Below are 23,778 nucleotides of genomic sequence, written 5' to 3'. Positions count from 1 at the left end.
TCTGGGAATTGGTTGTATTCGCCTTTGCAAATGAGTTTGACTGTAACACTCCAAATAAAAGCACAGCGGGTTCATAAGCTTTTGCCATGTGCTTAAGTGCACAGTTTTTTGATCTGAAACAGCGTGAAGGCGGCAACGGAAGATGTACACTTCAGACACACTTAAGGGCACATCTTTGCACTGTTTCAGATGGAAAGAATGCGTACACACCATCTAGCTCTACTTTCCGCCATAAGTACACACATCTGGCTGCCATGCATCAGTGTGTACCGCTGTCAGAAGTTTTAAGAACCTGCCTTTGTCAATGAAATTTATTGTCTCGGCATATGGGATGCACTGCTTGAGATCTAATGCTGAAGTGCATAATTTGTGGCCGTCTCAATTAGGCTGCACATGTCTATTCCATTACGCTTGGAAAGATGGCGATGGAATAAAAATTTAATATTGTATTCCATGAACTTCTGGCTCCGTTTGTAGATAACATCAGATGGTAACTCACCTTTTTAAGCCTTTGATTCTTGGTGCACTTCGTGACTTGTACACTCAATGGTGACGAAAATGGGAGCTGCGTGTGTGCATTGCATAATCACTTCGTCGGACGTTATTGGTGGGGAATGTACACTACCTTTGTCAATATTGTGTGCCCTTGTGCCCTCGTGTAATCTTGGTGGGCCAAGAAGAAATGGGGGCAGACCACAAGACGGGAGGATGCTGGCTGCATTGTCACCAAGGATGTGCGGGAACTTGGCCTGCAGATACCATTTTTTGCCAACTTGCCGTTGCTGTGACCTATTGAAAGTTCGCTTTCATTGGCCTCTTTTTGGACTGAGGTCATTGTCAGTGAATTGCTTTTGTTTTCGATGTCTGGAACTGAAATGTCTAGAAATGTCTAGTGATAGTGCTGTCATGCCATCTAGTGAGTCAGCCTAGTGGTCAGTTTGTTTGGCGTGAGTAGGCTAGTGGTAACACAGGAAACATCTCCTGTGGCAGGGACACTTGTTAATGTAGAATGTCTACCATTACTCTGTTCAAGCGACATTGGTGATCCAGCTCGACTGGATTTTGGTAAAGCTCCGTACTTGTGTGCTGTCGCATTTGAGCCTGCCACCAAAGAGCCGCTGCTCTACAAGATATGAAGGCCACCATCATTTCAACTCAACAGTGTTTGTTGCTCTGTGCCTTGTCTGTCTGAATGTGCCGCATGCACAGTGCAGAGTGCACTGGTGTAGGGATGAGCTTGTTGTTGCTGTTGGTATTACAGGGTAGTGTATTGCTCTGCACGCTATGTATACTTCATCTCGCAAGTTGTTTGCAGCACAGTGAAAGGTACAGCTCTCTTGTCTAATCGAGGCCAAGGAAGAGAGTAAATAGTTCTTCAAATATTTGAGCATTGTTGTGACTATTCTCAACAATTATTGTAGCGATTTAAAAGGTAGGTCAAGAAGGTGTTTTGAAAGGACAGCGGGCATTTCATTCTCTAGTTCAGTTAGCAGAGTAAGTACGCACAATGCAGCGCGGCAGAGGCCTGCTGTAAAATGGTGCGCCACCATTTTTGAACATGGCATCTGCCGAGTCAACCGAGTCTCCTCTGTGCAGCAGCTGGACTTTGGTACTTTTTCCTTCCTAGGGATGCAGCCTCCAGTCGCGGGGCGAGGGGCATGGAGGAACACGTTTTGCGGCGCATGCCTTTCTGATTGGCTCAGATCGCCACAGCCTTAGAGCTGCAAATGACTTATGAGATAGAGTACGTAGTTGATAGCAGGTTGAAGTAACCTGGCACTTCATCATTTCCAGTTGAAAGCTTTGGCATCACGTAAGCTTTCAGTGATTGTACAGTCTGTTACTAGTGCCAAAAAAGTAATGCTCTATGTATGATTGGTAATGTGTGGATACTGCTTTTCTGTTTGATGTATGTTTTGTCCTTTTGGTGGGAGAGGAGGGCGCGTGTCCAGCTACATCATTAAGCTGCTCTTTGAATCGTATGTGGTGGTTGCTGTGCAGTGCACAATAGCCCAACCTTTAACAGTACTGCATTGTGCCACTGAATATGCCCATGGCTGCATGGCACCAGAGTGGGATTAGACTGTCATTTTGTTTAAGGACCAAACTATGCAGGGAAGTAGTGCCACTTGTTTGCACCCATTCCGACCATGGCTGCAATGTTAGATGCATTTCTGGCAACCTAGTCAGTTCAGGGTACTTTGTGAAAATGATTGCAGAGGAAATCAGTCTTCTGTGTCATTCCTGACCCTTGATCTGTGTAACGCTTAAAGCATTGCGCCTTGCAAGGCTGCAGGTTGTACTGTGCCGGCCACTCAGCTCTTTGCTTTCAGGCACATTTAGAAGGTGGGCTACATTTGGCTTTGATCTCAAGTTTCACTCTTTCTGTCTTCGTTCAGTTTTTGTTTGCATGTTATTTGTGTGTTTATGTGTATACTGAAAGCAAGAACTGCATGATTTGTATGAAAAATTGTCCCGTGAGAAGTTTGTACAGTCGACTTGCAGGAAGTTGATTGGGAAGGGAATTGAAATTTTTTTCCGTATGTAAGGCAGCTTTTTTAAAGTGCACTTGATGTTGGCAGCACTAAAGTGTCAGTTTGAATAATGAGAAGTTCGAATTTAGCGAGTGCTAATTGATTAGGGTGCACTGTAAGTGGGTTTTGAACAGCTGCTTCGGATCCAGCAAAGTATGTCTAATCACCTTTCCTTAAACCTGCCGGAGTTGTGTTCTTTGAGCGAAGTACTTTGTTTAACAATGTGCTTATTGGGTCTGTGGCTTGAGTGTGTTCACGAATGGATTCATAGCCTTCAGCTTCGAACAAGTGATGGGACACGAATGTTTCGTTACTCTAGTAGTTTAAATCTGCGGAAAACCTTTTTATTACTTTGTAATGCTTAAAATTACTGAAATGTTGTGGTTACTTTAAGCTAGACAAATCCAGTGTGTCAGACTGTTGAAACGCCAGCAGTGGTAAGGCCTCTTGTTTTATTAGGGCTTGAAACAAATGGGCAAGGGATTGGGGGAGGGGAGGTGCTATTATTGTCACTAACCGGAGTGACGGTAAGTTCCAAGCGAGCTTCCGGTAAGTACTCCGGTAAGTGAGCTTCACTGGGGACCACGCTCGAGCACAGTGAGGGTAGCCACTTCATATTCAAGTCCTTTAGCAAGCATTTCACCAGGCCTCAGAGCTTAGGTTTTAAGCATTTTACATATCGTTGTGGAGTACCTGAAATGTTAAATAATGGGGTTCCATGGAGGTCAGTTTACACCTCAGCAAAGTTGTTCCACTGTGTGGAGGGATATATTTGGGACTGAGGAGGGCAGTGGCAATAGCCCTAGCTGGTTAAAGCTAGCTTATTTTGTTTGAATCTAAGTGGCAAGCTTGTAAACACATCAGAGGCCTTGCCTCTAGTCCAGCCGTGACATGCATAAGTGGCTGGCCATGGTGTCCCTCATGGTGTTGTTCGAGGGTGGGCTATTCCCTCTTGGCAGAAGCGTGGTGGCGTATGTTGAGTGTGAGTGGCCTCGTTCTGTGTCAGCGGCCTACAAGCATGCCGATGGGAAGAAGATTGACGGACGCCGGGTGTTGGTCGACGTCGAGCGGGGGCGAACTGTCAAGGGCTGGCTGCCCCGCCGCCTTGGTAAGTATATGCTCTGGAGGTCTGTATTAACTCATTATGAGGCACAAGCTGTGTGTATGCCTCGCATGCATACATACAGTAAAATTGCACTCAGAATGACTCTAGGAATTGAATGAGATCACTTTCAAGCCATCTTGATTGCTCATTTTTGTAGGAAAAGGGGTACACAGTTGTACCGATGAATTTGTTAGGTGACCTCAAATGTGGTACGTATCTGTACCTCAGTCTTTCAGACGTATGAGACAACCTGTATCAGAATTGAAAATTGCTTTAAGGGACTGTTGACTGGGACAGAAACGGCCCAAAAGCTTTGCAATTTTTCAAAATGTTTTTTTCCTATCAAGATAGGTCTCATTGAACTGTAAACCCACGCTTGTATAAACACGCAATACCAAGGAGGCCTATTAGAGGAAGATAAAAACACACTGTGTTCAATAGTTCAGTAGTATTCAGCATGCAAAATTATGTAGGTGCACCATTTCTTGCTTGCCAGTACTTGATGCAAGTGTGATATGACCTGCTGCAGTTCAAAGGGTTAACATACATCTGCGAAAACACCAGTCTTGACAAAAGAGCTAGGCAGCGAGTTTGGTGCTGGTGTTTTTTTTTCTCTCCTCAGTAAATATTGAGGATGTGCAGTAAAACCTCCTTGATACGTTCCCGGTTCACACGATTTCTCGGTTCGTATGCTCAAAATCGCGGACATTAAAGGGAAGCTGAAATGGTTTTTTGATAAATCGAGGTTATTCATGAACTAGGTAAAGCATGTAAATTATTTTTTGCACTAGCATTTAAAATGGTGATGTAATCGTCGATTAAAACCGCCACGTTGTTCAGGCTACTCCTCACTGCATTAGGGAAGTGCGAGGAAACTCGTGACATCGTTACTGCCGAAACTGAGCGCCGTCCAATACCGCTAAACAATGCTTTGTGAGATTCACTTCGTGTGTGTGTGTGTGTGTGAGATGGCATCGGTTTTCTTCCGTGAAAGAACCGTTTATTCGCTGGAAACGTAGTGCTGTCGTATGTGACGTCATTAAAGGTGCACTAAAGAGGAATCTGAACTCGTATTTTTAAAGCGGGAACTCTATCTACATTTCCGGCATTCTTAGAAACTTCAAATTATCCTGTGCGGCTGGTAGCCCTAATTAAATCGGATTAAACGTCTCGGCTCCCGCCTTTTTTTTGAACTCAACACGGTAGGCAGGCGGAGTCAACCAACGCGCCAGCCAGTCCCATGGCGGCTTTGCTTTCACTTTTATTTTGTTTTTAGGTTTCTGTGAATAAACATTTTCAGTCACAGACACTATAGCCGCAAATTAGGCCCGCAGAAATAAAAATATACGTGGACTCTGATTTACTTATCATTCCGCCGATGCCTGAGCGGCAAGCCGCCACTGGACTGGCTGACGCGTTGGTTGACTCCTCCTACCTACCGCGTTGAGCCTCTGCTCCTCGCTGTGCACTGCAGAGAAGCCTCAACGTCGACGCCGCTTTATTCGGTGATTACATCGCCATTTGAGATGCTGGGGCAAAACTATTTCGCATGCTTTACCTGCATGTTTCACACGTTCGGCACTTTTAAACTCGTCGAATTCTAAAAAAGCCCGAAAGACGCGGGTTCGATCCTGATTGCGGCGGTCAAATTTCGATGAAGGCGAAATTCTAGAGGCCCGTGTGCTGTGCGATGTCAGTACACGTGAAAGAACCCCAGGTGGTCGAAATTTCCGGAGCCCTTCACTACGGCATCCCTCATAGCGTGAGTCGCTTTGGGACGTTAAACCAAACTATATTTTTCACCATTAATACGTTCCTGGAAATCACGATTTCCCGGCTACTACGTTTAAAAATTCGACAAATTGTGGTTGTATTATACGTTTATTGACTAAGTGCACATGGGCAAACATACAAATGGGCCGAACGAGAGGGCACACGGTTTTTTGCAGCAGTCACCCGCCGTGGTGGCTTCTCTGCAGCGCTTCGATGCAACGAGGCGAAGCACCATCTCCAAGAACAAAAAATAAAAACGGCGCACTAGCATGCGCGCATAGGGGAAAGGAGGCGAAGCTTACAAGAACTACAGCGATGCGCATATATACGAACGGGCTGGGTCTGTGAAGCGCAGCTTAAAAAGCAAGAACACTGCGACAATCAGCCGCTGCGGTGGCTTTCCCACAGTACTTAGGGGCGAAGCATCCGAAAAAGATTTTGGTTACTTTCGTGACTGCCGTCGACGGTCCGGATGCCTTACGAATTTCCTTCCGCGCTAAAGACAGCGCGAACACGGATTGAATTCAGCGAGCACTGGAATAGGATCTGTTCAGCTCTTGTGCCGAGAAATGCGAATCGAAATTTTTATGAAGTGAAATTGTCAATAAATGTCTTTTTACCTCATTCAACAGTTACATTTCCCAAAATCAGGCGCTTTGGATCACACCGTTTTCCTGGATAATACGCTTTTTTCCACAATTAAAAAAACATATCAGCGAGGTTTTACTCTATATGGATGAAAGTTGCAGAATCTTTAGAACAGCTTTTAGAACAATTTTGAAAATTAAATTGCAGCCTCTTGAAACATGCTGTCTGTTTTTCTCGGTTTGTGTTGTACCATAAGCCCATCTAGGTAAACTGCAATTACGATGAAAGACAATGATTACGTTGCTTGAGCACTCTGAGCATGAAAAGTGTTTGAAAAGTTCAACTGTGAACTTGTTTGGCATAATTTTGTCGTTTTTCCGGCTAAAGAAATGTTTTCTAAGTGTACTTGTACCACAGGTAGGGTGAGTTTTATGGGGACAAATTATATTATTTAATTACAAAATTAACAGGTTCTTTCAGTGTCTCAATACCAGGAGCTGTTGTAAACCCATTTTCATGAAACTGAGAAAAGTTTGTTTGCCTTACGGAAGGGGGAAAGGTCTTTTGTGCCCATCTGGAGTGAACCATGTTCATTGATTGCACGTCTGTGCTCTGTAGGTGGTGGCCTTGGTGGTACGCGGCGAGGTGGGCCGGATGTGAACACCAAGCACTCTGGCCGAGAGGACTCTCGCATGGACGACCGTTACATGTGAGTGCCCTGTGTTTCTCCATGCTTCCTTTTGCAGGTGTCAAACCTGATAATTGGAAGGCTGCCTGATGTGCCCTTCCCTGGTGACACCAGTTCACAGCAATGTTGCGCATGGGCCCACGCAGTGCAGCTATCATGCAGCAGCTGATATGCACATGGCTGCATCCGGGCTGCACTTAATGACTGCAGCATCTACAAGCTTCCCCTTGTAATGCAGAAGTTTCGTGTTAAGATGCATGAGCTAGCTCTGCGAGCAGAGTCTTAACCCCTGAAAGGTCCGGCTATAAGGCAGCGTTGCTTCGGTGTCACGTCAGCATTATGGCTGGCAAAATTCCGACGCCTGAAGCGAGGCGACGTAGGGAGACACAGATATTTGGCGATGCCAGATCTCGGCATTGCCACTGGAAATGCCTCAAAGGTGGGGAATGATGAGGGCCAGTGACTAGCTGCGTATTGGCAGCAATTTCCGGATTAATCCATACCGCTGCTGTACCTGCCATAGGCACAGTCAGTTTCTGCAAAGGCAGGAGCACCCCTTCTGTCCCCATGCTAATGTCCTCTTTGCTCCGCAGTATGTTCCTGCCACCGCTGAATAGGATGATCAGCTACAGACAGGGGGTAATTGAGGGGCTTTATCTACGTTCTCAGGTTGCGCGCGCACTGAACAACAAAGTTGTTGGTTGAGATGCTGATGTGACAATGAAGAAATGCTGCCTTGTGGCCAGGCCTTAAGGGTTCATGAGGACCTCAGCTCGTCACGAGCGATCGCCACTTTTTCGCCTGCGATGAGCTCACCTCAACATGACTGTCTTGCTGCTTTCCATTTGGTCTTTGACAACCAACATTAAACATAGATGGCATCGTACCCAGATAAGGTGGGAGAATCAATTTTTACCGGGGATAATGATTGGGTGGAGTTGTCTCACTGTCCTGTTAATAAGCCTGGCCCGATTGCATGTCTGGGTGGTTCCACCTGAGCGATCACTGATGCTGCTCTTTCCAAACCCTGGCCACCGCAGTTGCTGAGTGGTTATGGCGCTCGGCTGCTGGCCCGAAAGATGCGGGTTCGATCCCTGTCGTGGTGGTCGAATTTCGATGGAGGCGAAGAGGCCCGTGCACTGTGCGATGTCTGTGCACGTTAAAGCGTCGGTGCACGCTGGTCGAAATTCCCGGATCCCTTCACTACGGCGTCTCTCATAGCCTGAGTCGCTTTGGGACGTTAAACCCCCATAAACCAAACCTTTCCAAACACTGTTCTGGCAAAATTTGCGGCAGCATTAATGGGTCCCAGCAGCTGCTCCTCATGCCCACACAGGCATTTTCTTATCTGAAAGACTGCACAACATACACAGCCCTGCTTTAAGGTGGCGGTTCCACTGCCGCCATCTTGCGAGTAGTTCAGATTCTGCCACCAGGCTACGACACTGATCCATGACTGAGAAAGTTGCTTCCCGTCTTGCCCCCGAAGGGCCCGATCCTTTCTTGACCCCTGCTGCGTGAAGGCTTTTCTTTGTTGCTGTGCCTGCGTTCGGAGGGTTATAAACGAACTATGGCAAACCCGGCTGCTTGTCTCCGTCGTGCGTGGGGGGAGGCGTTGGCTGGGGTGGCTCGGCATACAGTGAAAGCTCGTTAATTCGACCCCCGTTAATTCGGACAATCGGATAATTCGACCTGCACGCATGGTCCCTACAATTATATATAGGAGTCTATGGGGCAAAACTCTCGTTAATTCGGACAAATTTTACCGCCCGTCGGTTAATTCGACCTAGTTCCACGGCCCGCCAAGAGCGGCGCTGCTGTAAAGTTGGAAAAAAAGAATGTAGCGTAGGCCATCCGTACGGTCATCGTCATCAGCAGTGCGAGAGAGGGCGAGGGAAGCAAGGTTAGCAGTGGCCGAAGTGCCCGGTGTCTTTCTTTGTGCTTCGTTGCCTCTTGCAGTCGTGCTCAGTCGTCGTGTTAACCCTATCTTCAGCAAGTCTCGTTTTGGCGTGTGTCGTCGTTGCCCCGTGTTTCTTGCTGCTACGATCGCGGTTATTGAACCTTAACACGCCTTTTCTGGATATTGCGTGCTTTGCCAGCGTGTTTACTGTGCTGTTTTCGAGTGCGTAGCGCGCCGTGCCTGCACGCCTCGCCATCGCGTCCTGCTCCGATGGCGACACCGGCAAAGCGGCCGAAGTACAACCAGGCGAAGGACCTAGCCACGAAAGTGGAAATATTGAAGGTGCTGAAGGATGGTGTTTCACGCTCTGACGTGATGGTCAAGTATGATGTTAAAAGAACCACCTTGGCCACTTACATGAAGAATGAAAACAGCATTATGGAGGCGTTTGACAGTGAAGCCTACGGTGACAAAAGGAAACGACTGCGGACTGCGGCCCACCCGGAACTCGAAGAAGCCGTAATGCGATGGATTAGAAATGCACGTGAGGCCTACCTCCCTGTGAGTGGGCCATTAATTTGTGCCTAGGCTGAAAGGTTCGCCACAAAAATGAACCTTGAAGAGTTCAAAGCTTCTGAAGGTTGGCTTGCTCGCTTCAGAAGCCGTCACAATCTGACTTTTAAGAGTGTGTGTGGCGAAAGAGCATCCGTGGACGAAGACAGGATCGAGGAGTGGTGGATCACCGGGCTTCGTGAACACCTAGCTGCGTACGACGCTCCGAATATATTTAACGCCGACGAAACAGCGCTTTTCTTTAAAGCACTCCCGGATAAGACGATCACCTTTAAAGGTGACCCCTGCACAGCAGGGAAAAGAAGCAAAGAAAGGGTCACTGTGCTACTTGCCGCCAACATGACGGGAACAGAGCGTGTGCCTCTCCTAGTGATCGGAAAGGCTCAGAAGCCGAGGTGCTTCAAGAACGCGCGGTGCCTTCCGGTTGAATACCAAGCCAACAGGAAGGCTTGGATGACGTCCAGCATATTTCAGTCCTGGCTTCATCAAATGGATCGGCGTTTTCGAGCTGAGAAACGGAAGGTCCTCATGGTTGTGGACAATTGCAGTGCTCACTGCAAGGTGTCGGGCCTGGAATGGATTAAGCTTGTGTTCCTCCCACCGAATACAACCGCAGCCCTTCAGCCCATGGACCAGGGCATAATCCAGCATATAAAATGCAAGTACAGAAAGCATGTATTGCAGCGCATGCTTCTCTGTATGGAAGGTGGGAAGAAGTACGACCTTACGCTCCTCAGTGCTTTGAACATTCTGGCGCACGAATGGGCCAACACGCCTACAGCAGTTATTGCGAACTGCTTTCGGCACAGCGGTTTTGTGCAACCGAACTGCGGTGTGGGGGAACTGCCGACAGAAGCAGCTGACGCAACCACAGAAGACGACAGCTGTTTCGACAGCGTTTTGCCTCCTGCCGTGCGGCTCGCGGATTACCTGTCCATCGATGATGGTGTCGCCATTGCCGGTCAGCTGACCGAGGACGAAATCATCCAAGAAGTGACAGGCGCCGACAACGACGATTCGTCGGAAGATGACGGTTGTGAGCACTTGCCCCAAACGCCGAAGCGCACGGTGAAAGAAGCCGCAGAAGCCTTGTCCGTGCTGGAAGACTTCTGTGAACAAATTCCGGATGGTTCGCGTGCTGCGGAGCATCTAGCAGCTGTTAGAGCTATTGTAGCCGCTCAAATTCGCCCGAAAAAGCAGACGACGATAACAAACTTCTTTGCCAAATAAAGGTATGTCATGCTGGGGCAAATTTCATGTTTTTTGTGGTTCATTCGATATTTCGACATTCGGTTAATTCGACAATTTTTTGCGGTCCCGTCAGTGTCGAATTAGCGAGCTTTTACTGTATTTCTTTCTCTGCCTGCCCCTTGTTGGATTTTCCACAACCACACACGGTAGCTGAACTGCGGCTTGCTAGCTTGCCTAATGCGCGTGACACAAATAAAGGACGACAATCACCAGCTATAGTCGGGTGCAACTCAAGAACGAAGCAGCATGTTCCTCTCAAAAGCGGCCCTCCAGCCTAGTGCGTCGACCGAACAGCTTTCTGTGGCTATGCAGCCAAGGCTAAGCTATAGAGGGAAGAAGGCCCTTTTGTCCTTGTCGTCATGAGTGGGGCTTCCTTTATTTGGGCTATGGTTGTGGAACGGTGAAGGGAAAAAGAGCCGGGACAAAGAGGGTAACCGTCTTTGTCCAAGCGGCATCAGAGGTGGCGTGACGTTTGTTCGGCATAAGGATGCGCGGCACAGGAACAAAGGACCATTTCCTTTCTTCTCTTGTTTAGCCTTGGCTGTATAGCCAGAGATAGCTGTACGGTTGACGTTACTGTCTGGAGGGCCTCCTTTGAGGGTATGTGCCACTTCGTTCTTGAGTTGTACGTACAGTCGCTGACCGATTTTTCGGACTCAGAGGGACCCGAAAAATGGTCCGAATAATCGAACAGTCCGAAAAATCCGTGAAGTGCAAAAAAAAATCACTTTGTCGAGATGAAATTGGATCGTTGCCAAAAAAGGGGTCGGCTACAAAGGGATAGTTTTGTAGGCACTTAGGGCGTCTTCGGCCGACTGAGAATAAACACTAAACGAGGGGGGGGGGGGGTGCCTTTTGTAATCTGTGCCTTTTGTACCTGGCGTTACCAGTCTACCCCGACCGTAGGAGGGGCGCTAAGCTCTCGGATAAGCTGGAAAGGGAAGGAGGCGGTCCTTTGTGCCAGTTCTAGGGGGGGGGGACTTCTCAGCACTATAGTCGGTTACAACCACGTGGTTACAGCTAAAGAACGAAGCGGCACATGCAACTCAGAGGGAGCCCTCCAGCCAATCACGTCAATTTCTGTGGATATGCATGCAGCCAAGTCTGCGAAAGAGAGGGAAGGAGACGGCGCTTTGTCCCGTGTCGTCGAGAGTGGAATGTTCTTTGTTCGGGATAAGTCTGCACGTAGCCTTGGCTACATAGCCAGTAGTAGTTTATTAAAAGAATAATAACACAAAAAGAAAGGAAAATATTTTTGCTGCCTCGGCATCTGCCATCGTCTCTAGGAGCACCTAAGCTGGGGCAGCAGAAAGGAAAGGGATAGCGAGCTGACAGGTAGGAGGGAAATAAAAATGTGAAAAATACAGGGAGAAAGGACAGGGTAATAGTTGGTGTGGCACCCCCGTCTATTGTCTCAGCTGCGGGGGGGGGGGGGGGGCTCACTTTTGCGCGAAAGCGCTGAATGTTCTCGGTGGGGTCATGTTCGGCATCAGTCGGTCATGGCGGCTTCAGTTTCCACTGGTGCTGTCGCAGCGCACCGGTGGAGACCAAACAGAAAACTGTTCGGTCGACGCACTTGGCTGGGCGACCTCTTTTGATGGGCATGTGCTGCTTCGTTCTTGAGTTGTACCCGACTAATAGGTCCGTTCGATTCACCTGCACGCATGAACTGGTTCTCGCGGCACTGTACCTCACATGAATTCATTTCAGCAGTGGAACATGGCACCCTCTGAACCATGGCATTCGTTTGAAAGAAGTGCGAGTTGTGGGGTTTGAATGGGGAGATAAGTACGTTCTCCCCGCTCAATCGCGGCTGACATGGTTCAAAGCTGCCCGGACCCCACCCCGTGACCGCGTACGCTACCGAGCGCTCGCCGACCACGGCGGGCCTTGCTCTGGGGGAACAAAGGAACGCCACATTGGCTGACACAAACAGGCATTTATTGCCAGCTAGCAACAAGGTACGCTAATGAATCGAGGTCGTCCGACTCACCAGCAAGGTTCCGAGCGAATGTTCGCCTGCGCTAGGGCAAGGGATATAAACTCCGCAGGCCGGACAGGACGAGTACGGGAGCCTGTCTCCCCGTCGCTTCTTCGCCACGCCGGCAAAGAGCGGAGCCGCGAGCGGCACGTCCGGTCGCGCCCGACGATCCCAGCCGAAACCCCTCTCCCGCGCACGAGCTTTGGCAGTCTCCGCACAGCGATGCTGGCGCCCTCTCTTGCCAGTTAATGTAACTCGCAAGGGATTGCGCTCAGCCTCGAGGTGAGACCGCCGTTGCACGGTGCCTCGCGGGAAAGCAAACTCAGGGGGCTGCAGGGCAGGTCCCCACATCCCCCCAACCTTAAATAGACCGACGCACCTGAAGGTACATGCTATGGAGGAGTCTCCTGGTCTTCATGTCCTTGAGGCACGTCTTGCAGCGGAGGTCACGCCGACAGCGTCCGAAGGCGGCGTGAAGGTCTCCGCTGGGACGACTCATATGGCCCGCGGACTACCGTGTCCGCAGGGCCGCGAATCGAAGGCCGGTGGGAAAACTGCAGGCCAGGATCCTGCAGTAGTCGCCAGGGCAGCAGCAGCCGGAGGTGACTGCTGACTGGTCCCGTCACAGCTGCCCCGGATGGATGCGGCGAACAGGATACAGGCCGCTCCGTCGAAGCAGGTGGCAGCGAGACGATGTGCACCGATCAGCAAGCCTGGGTGGCTCCACCGGATCTGCAAAATTGCCGAAACGCTCTCAGCGTGCCTTTAACGTAGGTCACGGGAGGGGAAACTGCATCCGCAAGGGCCTCGTGGCACAATGCCTAACTCGCTAACAAAACGTGTCGGCGGCTGTGCAAACGCAAAGTTCGAGTGAACAAAGCCCTTTCTTGAGTTGAACGAGGCTGCTCAGTTCGTGTGAGGTTACAAAAAAAAAAAACGGGTGGGCAGCAAAGTGCGCCCCCTCTCAACGACACGATCCGGTGGTCGCGTCTCTTTTAACGTGGTGCAGGCAGCTCCGAAAAGCCTCAGGCCTAACTACCGCTCCGACAACGACCGTGACCACAACAAAGACCCGAAACGGGTTATGTGCGCGCAGCCGCGAGGAGATGTCAGCTTTGTGGGGTGGTCCTACCCCGCTCACTGCTCAAAGCAGCTTCTGAGCGGTCGGCGCCCACCGTATCGGACGGTGTCGGAGCGCCCGGTGCCGAGCTGCAATACCAGCGAGCTCGTAGCGGCACCCGTGGCCCCAGGCCACCCGGCTCCCAGAGCCGCGACTCCCAGAGTCGAAAAAGAGACAGTAGAGAAAATATATACAGAAACTCGGACCACCCACGCGGCTTCCATACTCACTCGCTTCGGGCTCGGCGACTCCGTGGGCGCTAGGCCTCGCGCTCCCTCGATGCGGACCAAGTGATTCTCACGAAGAAACTCCAGGGGAAAATGTGCTGAGCATGTCGAAAAGTTCAAACATGCTGCAGCGCAATACTCGCACTCAAGAAAGCATGCCGCAGGTCCTAGCGATCAAAATTCACTCTAGGCCTAGCACTTGTCAAGTCCGGACAAGGAGCGTTCCCCGAACCGAACCGACAGTCGTCCAATGTTCCAAGAGCAGGCCCCACGTTGGGCTGCCAGATGTGGGGTTGATTTGGGGAGATAAATACGTTCTCCCCACTCAATCGCGGCTGACACGGTTCAAAGCCGCCCGGACCCCACCCCATGATCGCGTACGCTACCGAGCGCTCGCCGACCACGGCGGGCCTTGCTCTGGGGGAACAAAGGAACGCCACATTGGCTGACACAAACAGGCATTTATTGCCAGCTAGCAACAAGGTACGCTAATGAATCGAGGTCGTCCGACTCACCAGCAAGGTTCCGAGCGAATGTTCGCCCGCGCTAGGGCAAGGGATATAAACTCCGCAGGCCGGACGGGACGAGTACGGGAGCCTGTCTCCCCGTCGCTTCTTCGCCCCGCTGGCGAAGAGCGGAGCCGCGAGCGGCACGTCCGGTCGCGCCCGACGATCCCAGCCGAAACCCCTCTCCCGCGCGCGGGCTTTGGCAGTCTCCGCGCAGCGATGCTGGCACCCTCTCTTGCCAGTTAATGTAACTCACAAGGGATTGCGCTCAGCCTCGAGGTGAGACCACCGCTGCACGGTGCCTCGCGGGAAAGCAAACTCGGGGGGCTGCAGGGCAGGTCCCCACAGAGTCTAGTTCAGAAAAACTGCGCACCTTCTCGGTGGTAAGTGCCGAAATAGTGCAGCTGCAGCCACCATGGAGGTAGATGATGGTTTGCGCGTTGTGATAAACGGCGGAGACTCAAGTAATTCCACTCGTCGACAAGCTAGAACGCTGCTCGAGTTCTTCAAAGAAACAGCTACGCGTAATTGACACCACTGTAAAAAGCAAAGACATCACGAGGTGCACATGCACGCATCGAGCCTGGTTCATGGCAACATTTTATTGTGATGTGCTGTTTGAACATTCCTTCATGAGGTACGAGATGTTGGCAGCCGCTGATGCAGGCTGTAAACAGCTAGCTGCAATTCATTGGCTTCGCCAAGGCTAGCAGAAGACCAGGCATGCACTCGACCATCCGTTTTGGAAGCAGACAGTGCCAAACTGCGCTCGAACTGCCGGAGGTAGCACTACACACTCGCGGCACAGCCTCAGAACTTTGCCGAACTGGTGCAGCGAGTGCAGGCGAATCGAGCGCTCTCCAACTTCCCCTCAACACCGCTAGCCGGAACAGTGGAACAACCGCCGGCACAAAGCAAAAGCCTGTCACCTTTCCTTTCCTGTCTCTTTAGCAATGCCAAAGCTGTCCTCAAAAAATAAGACGACGTCGAGAATGCGTTTCCTAGCATCATGTGAAAAAGCAATCCAGCAAAGCAATATGGCGGAAATCTGCTTGGAAGTTCAACACATGTTCAACACACAGTACAGAGGGCAAAATGGAGGGCAACGTGCAAACATCGTTGAGACATCAGGCGTTTTTAGCATACCGGAGACGTACCACTGGAGACGTATACCGGTTTACCGGACGCCGGCTGCACACGCGCAGTGGCTCCGCCTCACCCCAACAATGCCACTGCGCATGCGCAAGAGGGTTGGTAAACTGGTATACTCCTCTGGTAGTACATCTCCGGTATGCTCGTGAACACCTTCCGATTTTAGCTAACTTTAGCTGTTTGGCAGCGCCACACTCGTCATTTTTCTGAACTGTGACCATTTAGTACACGTGCACTATAATGTAGATGGCGCTACTTACCACATTTATCGCATGTCGCTGCGTTATTGCCATTATTGTTTGTATCTTGTGGACTTTGTAGTTGATAATTGTGACAAGTTGATTAAAGAAATGAGAGCCCGATATTTTAAGAGTGTATTTACCAGAAAAAAAGAAGCCGCAGAATGTTTCAAGAGCTTGTGCCCTTCATAAGCACAACGAAAAAGGTAGCTAAAATCAACTATGCAGTGTACATTCTCCGAAAGCCGTAGAGTAAAGGTGATGCTCAGCCATGTAGAGTGAGGTATTAAGTTTCTTCGCGCAAAATCTCAGCATTGCCAAGCGCTTGTTACCTGAACAGTATTAGCATTTTGTTTACAACTATTTCGAAAAAATGCTAAATTTGATCAGGAACAACTTTTAAATTAAATGAGGCAGATGAATGATATTGTCAGAAAGGAAGGACAATTACACAATCTCAAACTGTGCAAAAAGTCACCGCAGGACAATGCATATCTCAAAAGTTATTGCAGATTGCATTGTTCTGTTTTCTACGTTTTTCAAACATGCGTGGCTAATAAACTAACCTGTACACATTTTTCTAAATGCTTACCCATGCTCAATAGCATCAGATCTCAAAATATCTCGAAAGATTTTTCTCTAGGTGCCATAGGTTTTCTACAATTTTGCATTTCCTGAGGCAAGTTGAGCTCAACTGCCATTTTTCATCTTTGCGTTTTCTTTTACAGTTGAAACAAGTTTGCAACTGTCATTAAGCCACGTGCATCTTTTGAAAGCGGCGAAAATTTGTGAAGCTAACAAGCGAGGTACAGTCGACGCGCAAATATCACCAAAAACCTTTTCCGTTCACCGTCAGAGTGGGACCGCCTCCTTAACCAAGCTATACGAACATGCCTGCGTTGCCTATGGGTAGCGTGTTTGACTTGCAACCTAAGGGTCAGGGGTTTGATTCCAGAGTAATTACCCCAACTTTTCAGTGCAATTCATTTAGAGCATAGACCGCTTATAACACATACCGCGGGAGTCTGGGAAAGTCCGCAATATAAGCGGTACTCCACTGTAACCAAAACGTAGCTTTTTCATGCATTTGCGTTTTCAGAATGGCCAGCCTACCTTTCAAAGTGCACCTGACAATGCATCAGGTGCACAACACTGCAATCACAGGCAACAAAGAAGTTTATTTGACCTTTTTGTCGAAGCGTCATAGTGAATAGTGAACGACAGAACGACGTAATTTTAGTCTTGCTGTGACTTAGCTGCGTTGCTAATGACATCTTCGAAACCAGTGAGGCACTTGAGCGCTTGCTCGCTCAGGTTTCTCTTGAGTGCACTAGAGGTGCAGTTTGTTGCAACAGTCGAGTGCGTCTTAGTACGAAACTTCTGCTGCATTTTCACTGTTTTCGTCGGCCTCATCCTCGGATAGAGGCTCATCGCGACCACGCACTGCTCCCACGATGTCTTCATGTGTGGCAGCTACTTCATACAAAATGCCATCGGGGTCGGTGATGATGATCCTTGAACCGCTGAAAGAACCGTTCAGTGGGTTGAAACCATCATGCCCCAAAATTTTGCAAGCCACCTGGCCTTGACTTGCAGTATCGAGCCACTCACAGGAAGAACGCTCTGGGCCCGGACCTTGCGAAACTGTGCAAACAAAGCGGCGATATCTTCTTACTTCGATGCACAAACCTACTTCCTTGCAAGTGACGGGGACTCTTCCTCCATCTGTTGTCGCATCTTGTCGCTGTTCCTCCAAATGGCAGACACAATAGCATCGGCGACACCATGCTTTTTTGCCACAGTAGCCTTTTTCAAACCGCTCTCGACGTCCCTAACAATGCTCTGCTTGGTTTCGAGAGCTTGCCATTTCCTGGCTTTCAGAGGAGCAGACTTCATCGGAACTTGCTCACTTTGTCAGCTGACTTGCCTATGTTGTCAACTTTTCGCTACATGCAACAATGACACGTCTCGCTCATGGGCTCAGGCGTGACAAGATGCTGCCGCACGAGCGCGTGGTACGAGCAGCGATTGCAGCGTCATGCCACGCAGTCGCCTCGCTGCCTCCGCCGCTCCAGTATGCTCGTCTGGCCGTGCCATCACGTGCTTTCAAGATTTGTTCAGTCAGTGTGCTCAATGGAGCCGCTGTGGAAGAGTGAGAGGAAAAACGCCCGCTTTGCGACTTCTTTTTTTTTTTTTTATCCTGTCCTGCCTTCAGCCTTGCCTTCTGACAACGCTCCCCCGCCCCGCCTGTTGCCCCCTTCTTGCGCAATTTGGGAAGCACGCTCCTCCCGCCCGCCGGTACGCGGGCCGCCAGGCTTTCCAGAACCTGCACTATACACTGTCTTCGGTTACGCGCAGCCGCGTATTAAGTGATACGACAATACATTGAACTCTATGGGAAGCAAAGCGGTTTCACAAAAAGCCGCATATAATGCGCTCCTGCATTATAAGCGGTTACGTTATAAATGGTCTGAGGTGTACTTTATATACATACATGCCCTAAGGACATTTGAGTCATGTTACGACCTTCTAATCACCAGTTCTCTAGTGTTTAAATCACTCAAATTTTCCGCTTCGCGAGTGACATAGCCACCTTTTCAACCAATATGTTTTTGTTTTTTGTTTTTTCAACCACAGCAGATGCCACTGGATTTTCTGCAGAAGGAACCCTTAAAACTGCTGCTTTAAAATGACTTGTTCAACCTGTGAGGCTTTGTGAAATGCCTGCAGCGTGTGGTGGCTCTCTTGTTAAAAAATTGTTTCAAGGCAGTTACAGCAGGAACTTTCCAGCAGTCTTCTTTTCGTGCAGATTGGTAGCAATGGCAGCAGCTTCGGAGAGTGCATATGTTGCAGAAAGCACGTCATCCTTCATGCTTTGACAGCGGCTTAGGCTGAAGTTTCGTTAGTTCCGTACTGGAAGGAGATTGTAGTGACGTGCATGAATGCGTTTTGCCCACAGGGGTGACAGGGATGGCCGAGATGTTCGGGAGCGTGACGAGCGGATGGTACGAGCTCCTGAGAGAGAGCGGGAACGGCGGCGCAGCCGCAGCCGAGATCGTGAGCGAAGGCATCGAAGCAGGTGAGTGTTCGCATTGTAGCTAGTGCTAAGGCTCTTGCATTGCGCCTCTTATCACAAAGTGGGGCCTTCTGCAAAAGTCATCATTTGTACTTTTGGGGGGCCCCTTTTGTGATGCATAGGATGCTCTAAAGCAACAGCTGTTGGAACTCGATCATACTGGCTTTGGTAGTTGGTGCAAAAACCTTCTTGCAACGACTGTGGTACTGCCTTACGGGTTCCTTTTGAAAAGGCCTGACAGTGCCTAGTGGGGGAGATGGTTTTGGGAAAAGGAAAAGCTGTGATAACTGTAATGTAAAGCACAAACTGCACACTCTGTCACTTGATCTCATAGGGTTGCGAGGAGGTGGCAGTTAGAGGAAATACTGTATGTATTTGCGTAATGAACCTACTTTTTTTTTTTCCACAAAAGTTGACATCATTGTGGGGTGTGTGGAGGGGGGGGGGGGGGGGGGGGGGGGGGGTCATTATGCGGGAAAACAGTTTCAACAGATTTTTTTTGCAAGGGTCGATAATTCATATCATATCTCAGTCCGTATCAACAAATGCACAGGGTCAGACGCATTCGTGCCGCTGGTGTTTAGCATCGTTCACTTTTACGCGATCCGGCAATTTTGTGGTAGCCGGCGGTGCCGGCCAATCGCGGCCAGATAAAGCGAACATGCCGAACACCGGCCCTGAAGGTCAGGTGCGCGTTTTGTACTCGAGGTTAAAAAAACACACAGGGCGGTGACGAGTGTGTAATGCAAATGTTTAAGCATTAGCTTACAGCACACAACGTCTTGGTGCTTTGCCAAGTTCGCCGAGCGCGCCACGGGCTGCGGTAGACATTCACAGTGGTGCATCCACAAACAGGAACATGGCACCTTAATGCCGAAAGTATCAAAGTGGCATTCTCTGGCCTCTGTGTGCCATCTTTTGGGGCAAGTGGTACGATATGGGCTTACAGGTGTGTAAAAACCATGCTTCCACAAAGAGAAAGTTGGACAGCTCCACTGCCGAAACATTTTCCATGAAAATAGCCGATGGAAAAGCACCTCCAAAGAAGTGCGACCGACTGAGCAATTGGGGCCCATAGATGCTTGCAAACAACCCTCACAATGCGGAGCAGCTGCCGACAAGCACAGCGCACTATGAATCAGTGCTTATAAAAGTTAGGGGGGGTCTCGGGAGTATTAGATCCCTCCACCAATATTGACAAAGGATCTAGACACCCCCTGTGCTATAATGTAGAGACTGCGTGAATCCAAAGCAAGCAGCCATTTTTTATTCTTCTTGTCAGTGGTGGTTGGAAGATTCTTTCTTGATCGTTTTGAAAATCTCGCTGTGGTTTTTAGCAGGAATCATTAACATGTTTTCTAAAGGCCGAGATGGAGAAAAATACAAAGTTTGCAGCACTACACAAGAGGTGGACGAAAAAATGGAAACCCATGTCCTCACACAACGAGTCAGTCCAGAGTTGGCCACTCAGCTCAAAGGCTACATAATAACGAGCACACTGGTAGTGCATGGGGATCGTTTGTTTCAGGTCTGTGACATAAATTGAGCAAACAACGACCTTTAAAAATGATTTCTTCCTTCTGTACGTAGCTTTCATTGATTACGAAAAAGCATTTGACTCGGTGGAAACCTCAGCAGTCATGCAGGCATTGCGGAAACAGGGTGTAGAAGTGCCTTATGTGAAAATACTGGAAGAGGTCTATAGCAACTGCATAGCTACCATAGTCCTCCATAAAGTCAGCAGCAAAATTCCAATAAGGAAGGGCGTCAGACACGATCTCACCAATGCTATTCACCACCGGCTTACAGGAGGTATTCCGAGGCCTGAATTCGGAACAGTTAAGGATAAGAGTTGATGGAGAATACCTAAATAATCTGCGATTCGCTGATGACATTGCCTTGTTGAGTCACTCAGGTGAACTGTGAAGCACGATCAATGAGTTGGACAGGCAAAGCAGAACGGTGGGTCTAAAAATTAACTTGCAGAAAATCAAAGTAGTGTTCAACAGTCTAGCGAGGGAACTGCAGTTTACGATTGGCAGCGAGGGGCTGAAACCGGTAAAGAAATATGTCCACTTAAGGCAGGTAGTGACTACTGATCCGGATCATGAAAGGGAAATATCTAGAAGGATAAGAATGGGGTGGAGCGCGTATGGCAGGTTCTCTCAGATCATGAGTGGCAGTTTACCAATTTCCCTCAAGAGAAAATTGTACAACAGCTGTATCTTACCGGTGCTCACCTACGGGGCAGAAACATGGAAGCTAACGAAAAGGGTTCAGCTCAAGTTAAGGACAACGCAGCAAGCTATGGAAAGAAAAATGATAGATGTAACGTTAAGAGACCGGAAGTGGGCAGAGTGGGTGAGGGAACAAACGCGGGTTAATGATATCCTAGTTGAAATCAAGAGGAAGAAATGGGCTTGGGCAGGGCATGTAATGCGAAGGCAAGATAACCGCTGGTCCTTAAGGGTAATGAAGTGGATTCCAAGATACGGCAAGCGTAGCAGTGTGCGGCAGTAAGTTAGGTGGGCGGATGAGGTTAAGAAGTTTGCGGGCATACGGTGGGCCCGGCTGCCAAAGGACAAGGTTAATTGGAGAGACATGGGAGAGGTCTTTGCCCTGCAGTGGGCGCAGTCAGGCTGTTAATGATGAATACAGGCCGCAAGTCGCTTTCTCTCTCTATACCTGGGCTCAAATCACCAGAGATCCCCTTCAGTGGAGCCAGACTTTAAGCACTGGCTTTGATGGAGGCAACCATTAGCCCCAACTTCTGAACACTCCAATTGCACAGAGATGCAGGCATGAATGCTGCACATTCAAGAGCCAAGTTCAGTGCCAGAAATGCGGAATTTTCCTCTGCCTGTCATGGCAGAACGACCGCTTTTATCTTTCATAGGTCATGAACTAAAGGATAATTGTCAGAACCATGTATTCTCACAGCAAAATATTTACAGTAAAACCTCTTTGATACGTTTTTTTTATTGCGGAGAAAAGAAAAAGTATTATCTGAGAAAACTGTTGAATGAGGTAAAAAAGACGCTTATTGAAAATTTCACTTTATAAAAATGTCGATTGACATTTCTTGGCACAAGAGCTGAAGAGATCCTATTCCAGTACTCGCTGAATTCAGTCCGCGTTTGCGCTGTCTCTAGCGTGGAAGAAAATTCGCAATGCATTCGGTCTGGCGACAGTGGTGACGAAAGTAGCCAGAATCTCTTCCTTGTCATTTTCGGATGCTTCGCCCCTTTGCACCCAAGTACTGTGGGAAAGCCACCGCGGCAGCTGATTGTCGCAGTGTTGTTGCTTTTTAAGGGCACAGGGTAAGGTAAAATTAGAAAAAAAACGTTTTTTTTTCTTTTGGAACTTTAGAAGTTCAATTCTTTCTACACATGTTCCATGATCGCACTTTCCTCAAAAAGCCATATTTACGGCTGAAAAACGCTTTTTCCGAAACCAAGTAGTGAGCGGCCACGCCCCCTTTCAGGATTAACGTCAATTTTTTCAACCGAAAAGTCCACCACCTGATTTCAAAACTTGTCTAAAATCAGCTACATATAAAAAATTGTCTGGCAACTACTGTACAGCTCCTCTTTTTTAGCCAAGACAATCCTGAGACGCTTTGCACGTTTTTTCCACGTTTCTGCAACCTTCATGCAGCTGCGTCCGAGTGCTATCCCTTCCGATCAGTATTGTAAATTGTGCCGGTGTTGGTTGCTGCTGATAAGTTGAGATGCCCAGGGCAAAGAAGGCCTTCGTCAGGCGTGAATTTCACGGCAACCGCTACGCTCATCGTGAAAAAGCAAAAGGATGTCCACGACAGAATGAGATCCCGAACGCCGAACGCGCCAGCTCCTCGACATCGAAGCTTTCAAGATTTTCTCTGTGCTTCCAGGAAGAGGATGTGCTACAGAGCAGCAGCCAATATGCCTTAATGGACATGGACGGCATTTGTGCCGCAATTACACAGATTTGTGTGTGCAGAGAGTGCGGTGGAAGTGTTGAGCTCATCGAAATTGTGACAAAACGGGTAGGTGTTGCAAGCGTTTACAGTTTGAACTGTGAAGTGTGTAGTGCCGCACAACGATTTGAGACGTCGAAGAAAACTACTTCTGGCCTCTATGAAGCCAACCTCAGGTTAGTGTATGCCTTGAGGTCCATTGGTAAGGGAATGGCTGCAGGAAATATACCCTGTGCTATGCTAAACCTTCCTAAGCCGCCGACAAAGTTTGCGAAATACAATCAAGAGCTTCTAGATCACATCGAAGCTGCTGCTCAGGAGTCGATGAAAAGGGCAGCTGACGAAGCTGTGCAGCTGAATGAGGGGGATAAAGACATCGCAGTTGCTCTTGATGGAAGCTGGCAGAAGCGAGGCCATACTTCCAATAACGGCATAGTCTCTGCGACCAGTGTAGACTCTGGGAAAGTGCTGGATGTGGAGGTTTTGTCTAAACGTTGTCCAAAGTGCAGCATCAAGGGTACAAACAGTGACCCCCCTCATAGAGAGGTGTGCCAAAGCAACTACCAAGGCACCAGCGGTGGAATGGAAGTCGCAAGAGCACTGAAAATTTTCGGCAGGAGTGAGGAGCTTCACGGCGTTCGATACGTCAAATACCTTGGGGATGGTGACAGCAAGGCTTTTATGGCTGTGAAGGCACAAATGCCATATGGTGATTCCGTTGAAATATCCAAGGTTGAGTGCATAGGGCACGTGCAAAAAAGGATGGGCACAAGGTTACGAAGGCTAAAAAAAGGAAACAAAGCAGGAAAACTCTCTGATGGAAAGAGCCTCTCGGGCCGAGGCCGACTGACTGATGCAGTAAGAGACAAGCTCCAGACGTACTATGGTTTGGCCATCAGAAGAAATGTAGGAAACCTGGATGAAATGCGAAAGGCCGTTTGGGCAACCTTCTTCCACTTATCGGCCACAGACGATGACCCATGCCATGTACTTTGCCCAAAGGGACCTGATACGTGGTGTGCCTTCAACAGAAGTCAGTCAGAGGGCAAGCCATTTTTCCACAAGGAGAGTTTGCCTGCATCTGTCTTGGAGGCTATCAAACCCATT

General features: G+C 49.0%; 1 protein-coding gene across 1 annotated transcript in view; it reads left to right on the top strand.

Moving 5' to 3' along the window:
- Positions 1 to 23,778, top strand: part of LOC144127939 (U1 small nuclear ribonucleoprotein 70 kDa-like) — a 63,454-nt gene that overhangs the window by 31,555 nt on the left and 8,121 nt on the right. The window contains exons 7-9 of the mRNA XM_077660955.1: positions 3,541 to 3,642; positions 6,619 to 6,709; positions 18,597 to 18,716. Of these exons, the coding sequence (XP_077517081.1) occupies positions 3,541 to 3,642; positions 6,619 to 6,709; positions 18,597 to 18,716 (313 nt within the window). The remainder of the gene's footprint in view (positions 1 to 3,540; positions 3,643 to 6,618; positions 6,710 to 18,596; positions 18,717 to 23,778) is intronic.

This window comes from Amblyomma americanum, chromosome 4 (assembly GCF_052857255.1).
Source record: "Amblyomma americanum isolate KBUSLIRL-KWMA chromosome 4, ASM5285725v1, whole genome shotgun sequence".
Lineage (NCBI taxonomy): Eukaryota > Metazoa > Arthropoda > Arachnida > Ixodida > Ixodidae > Amblyomma > Amblyomma americanum.
This window is presented reverse-complemented; position numbering and strand designations above follow the sequence as displayed.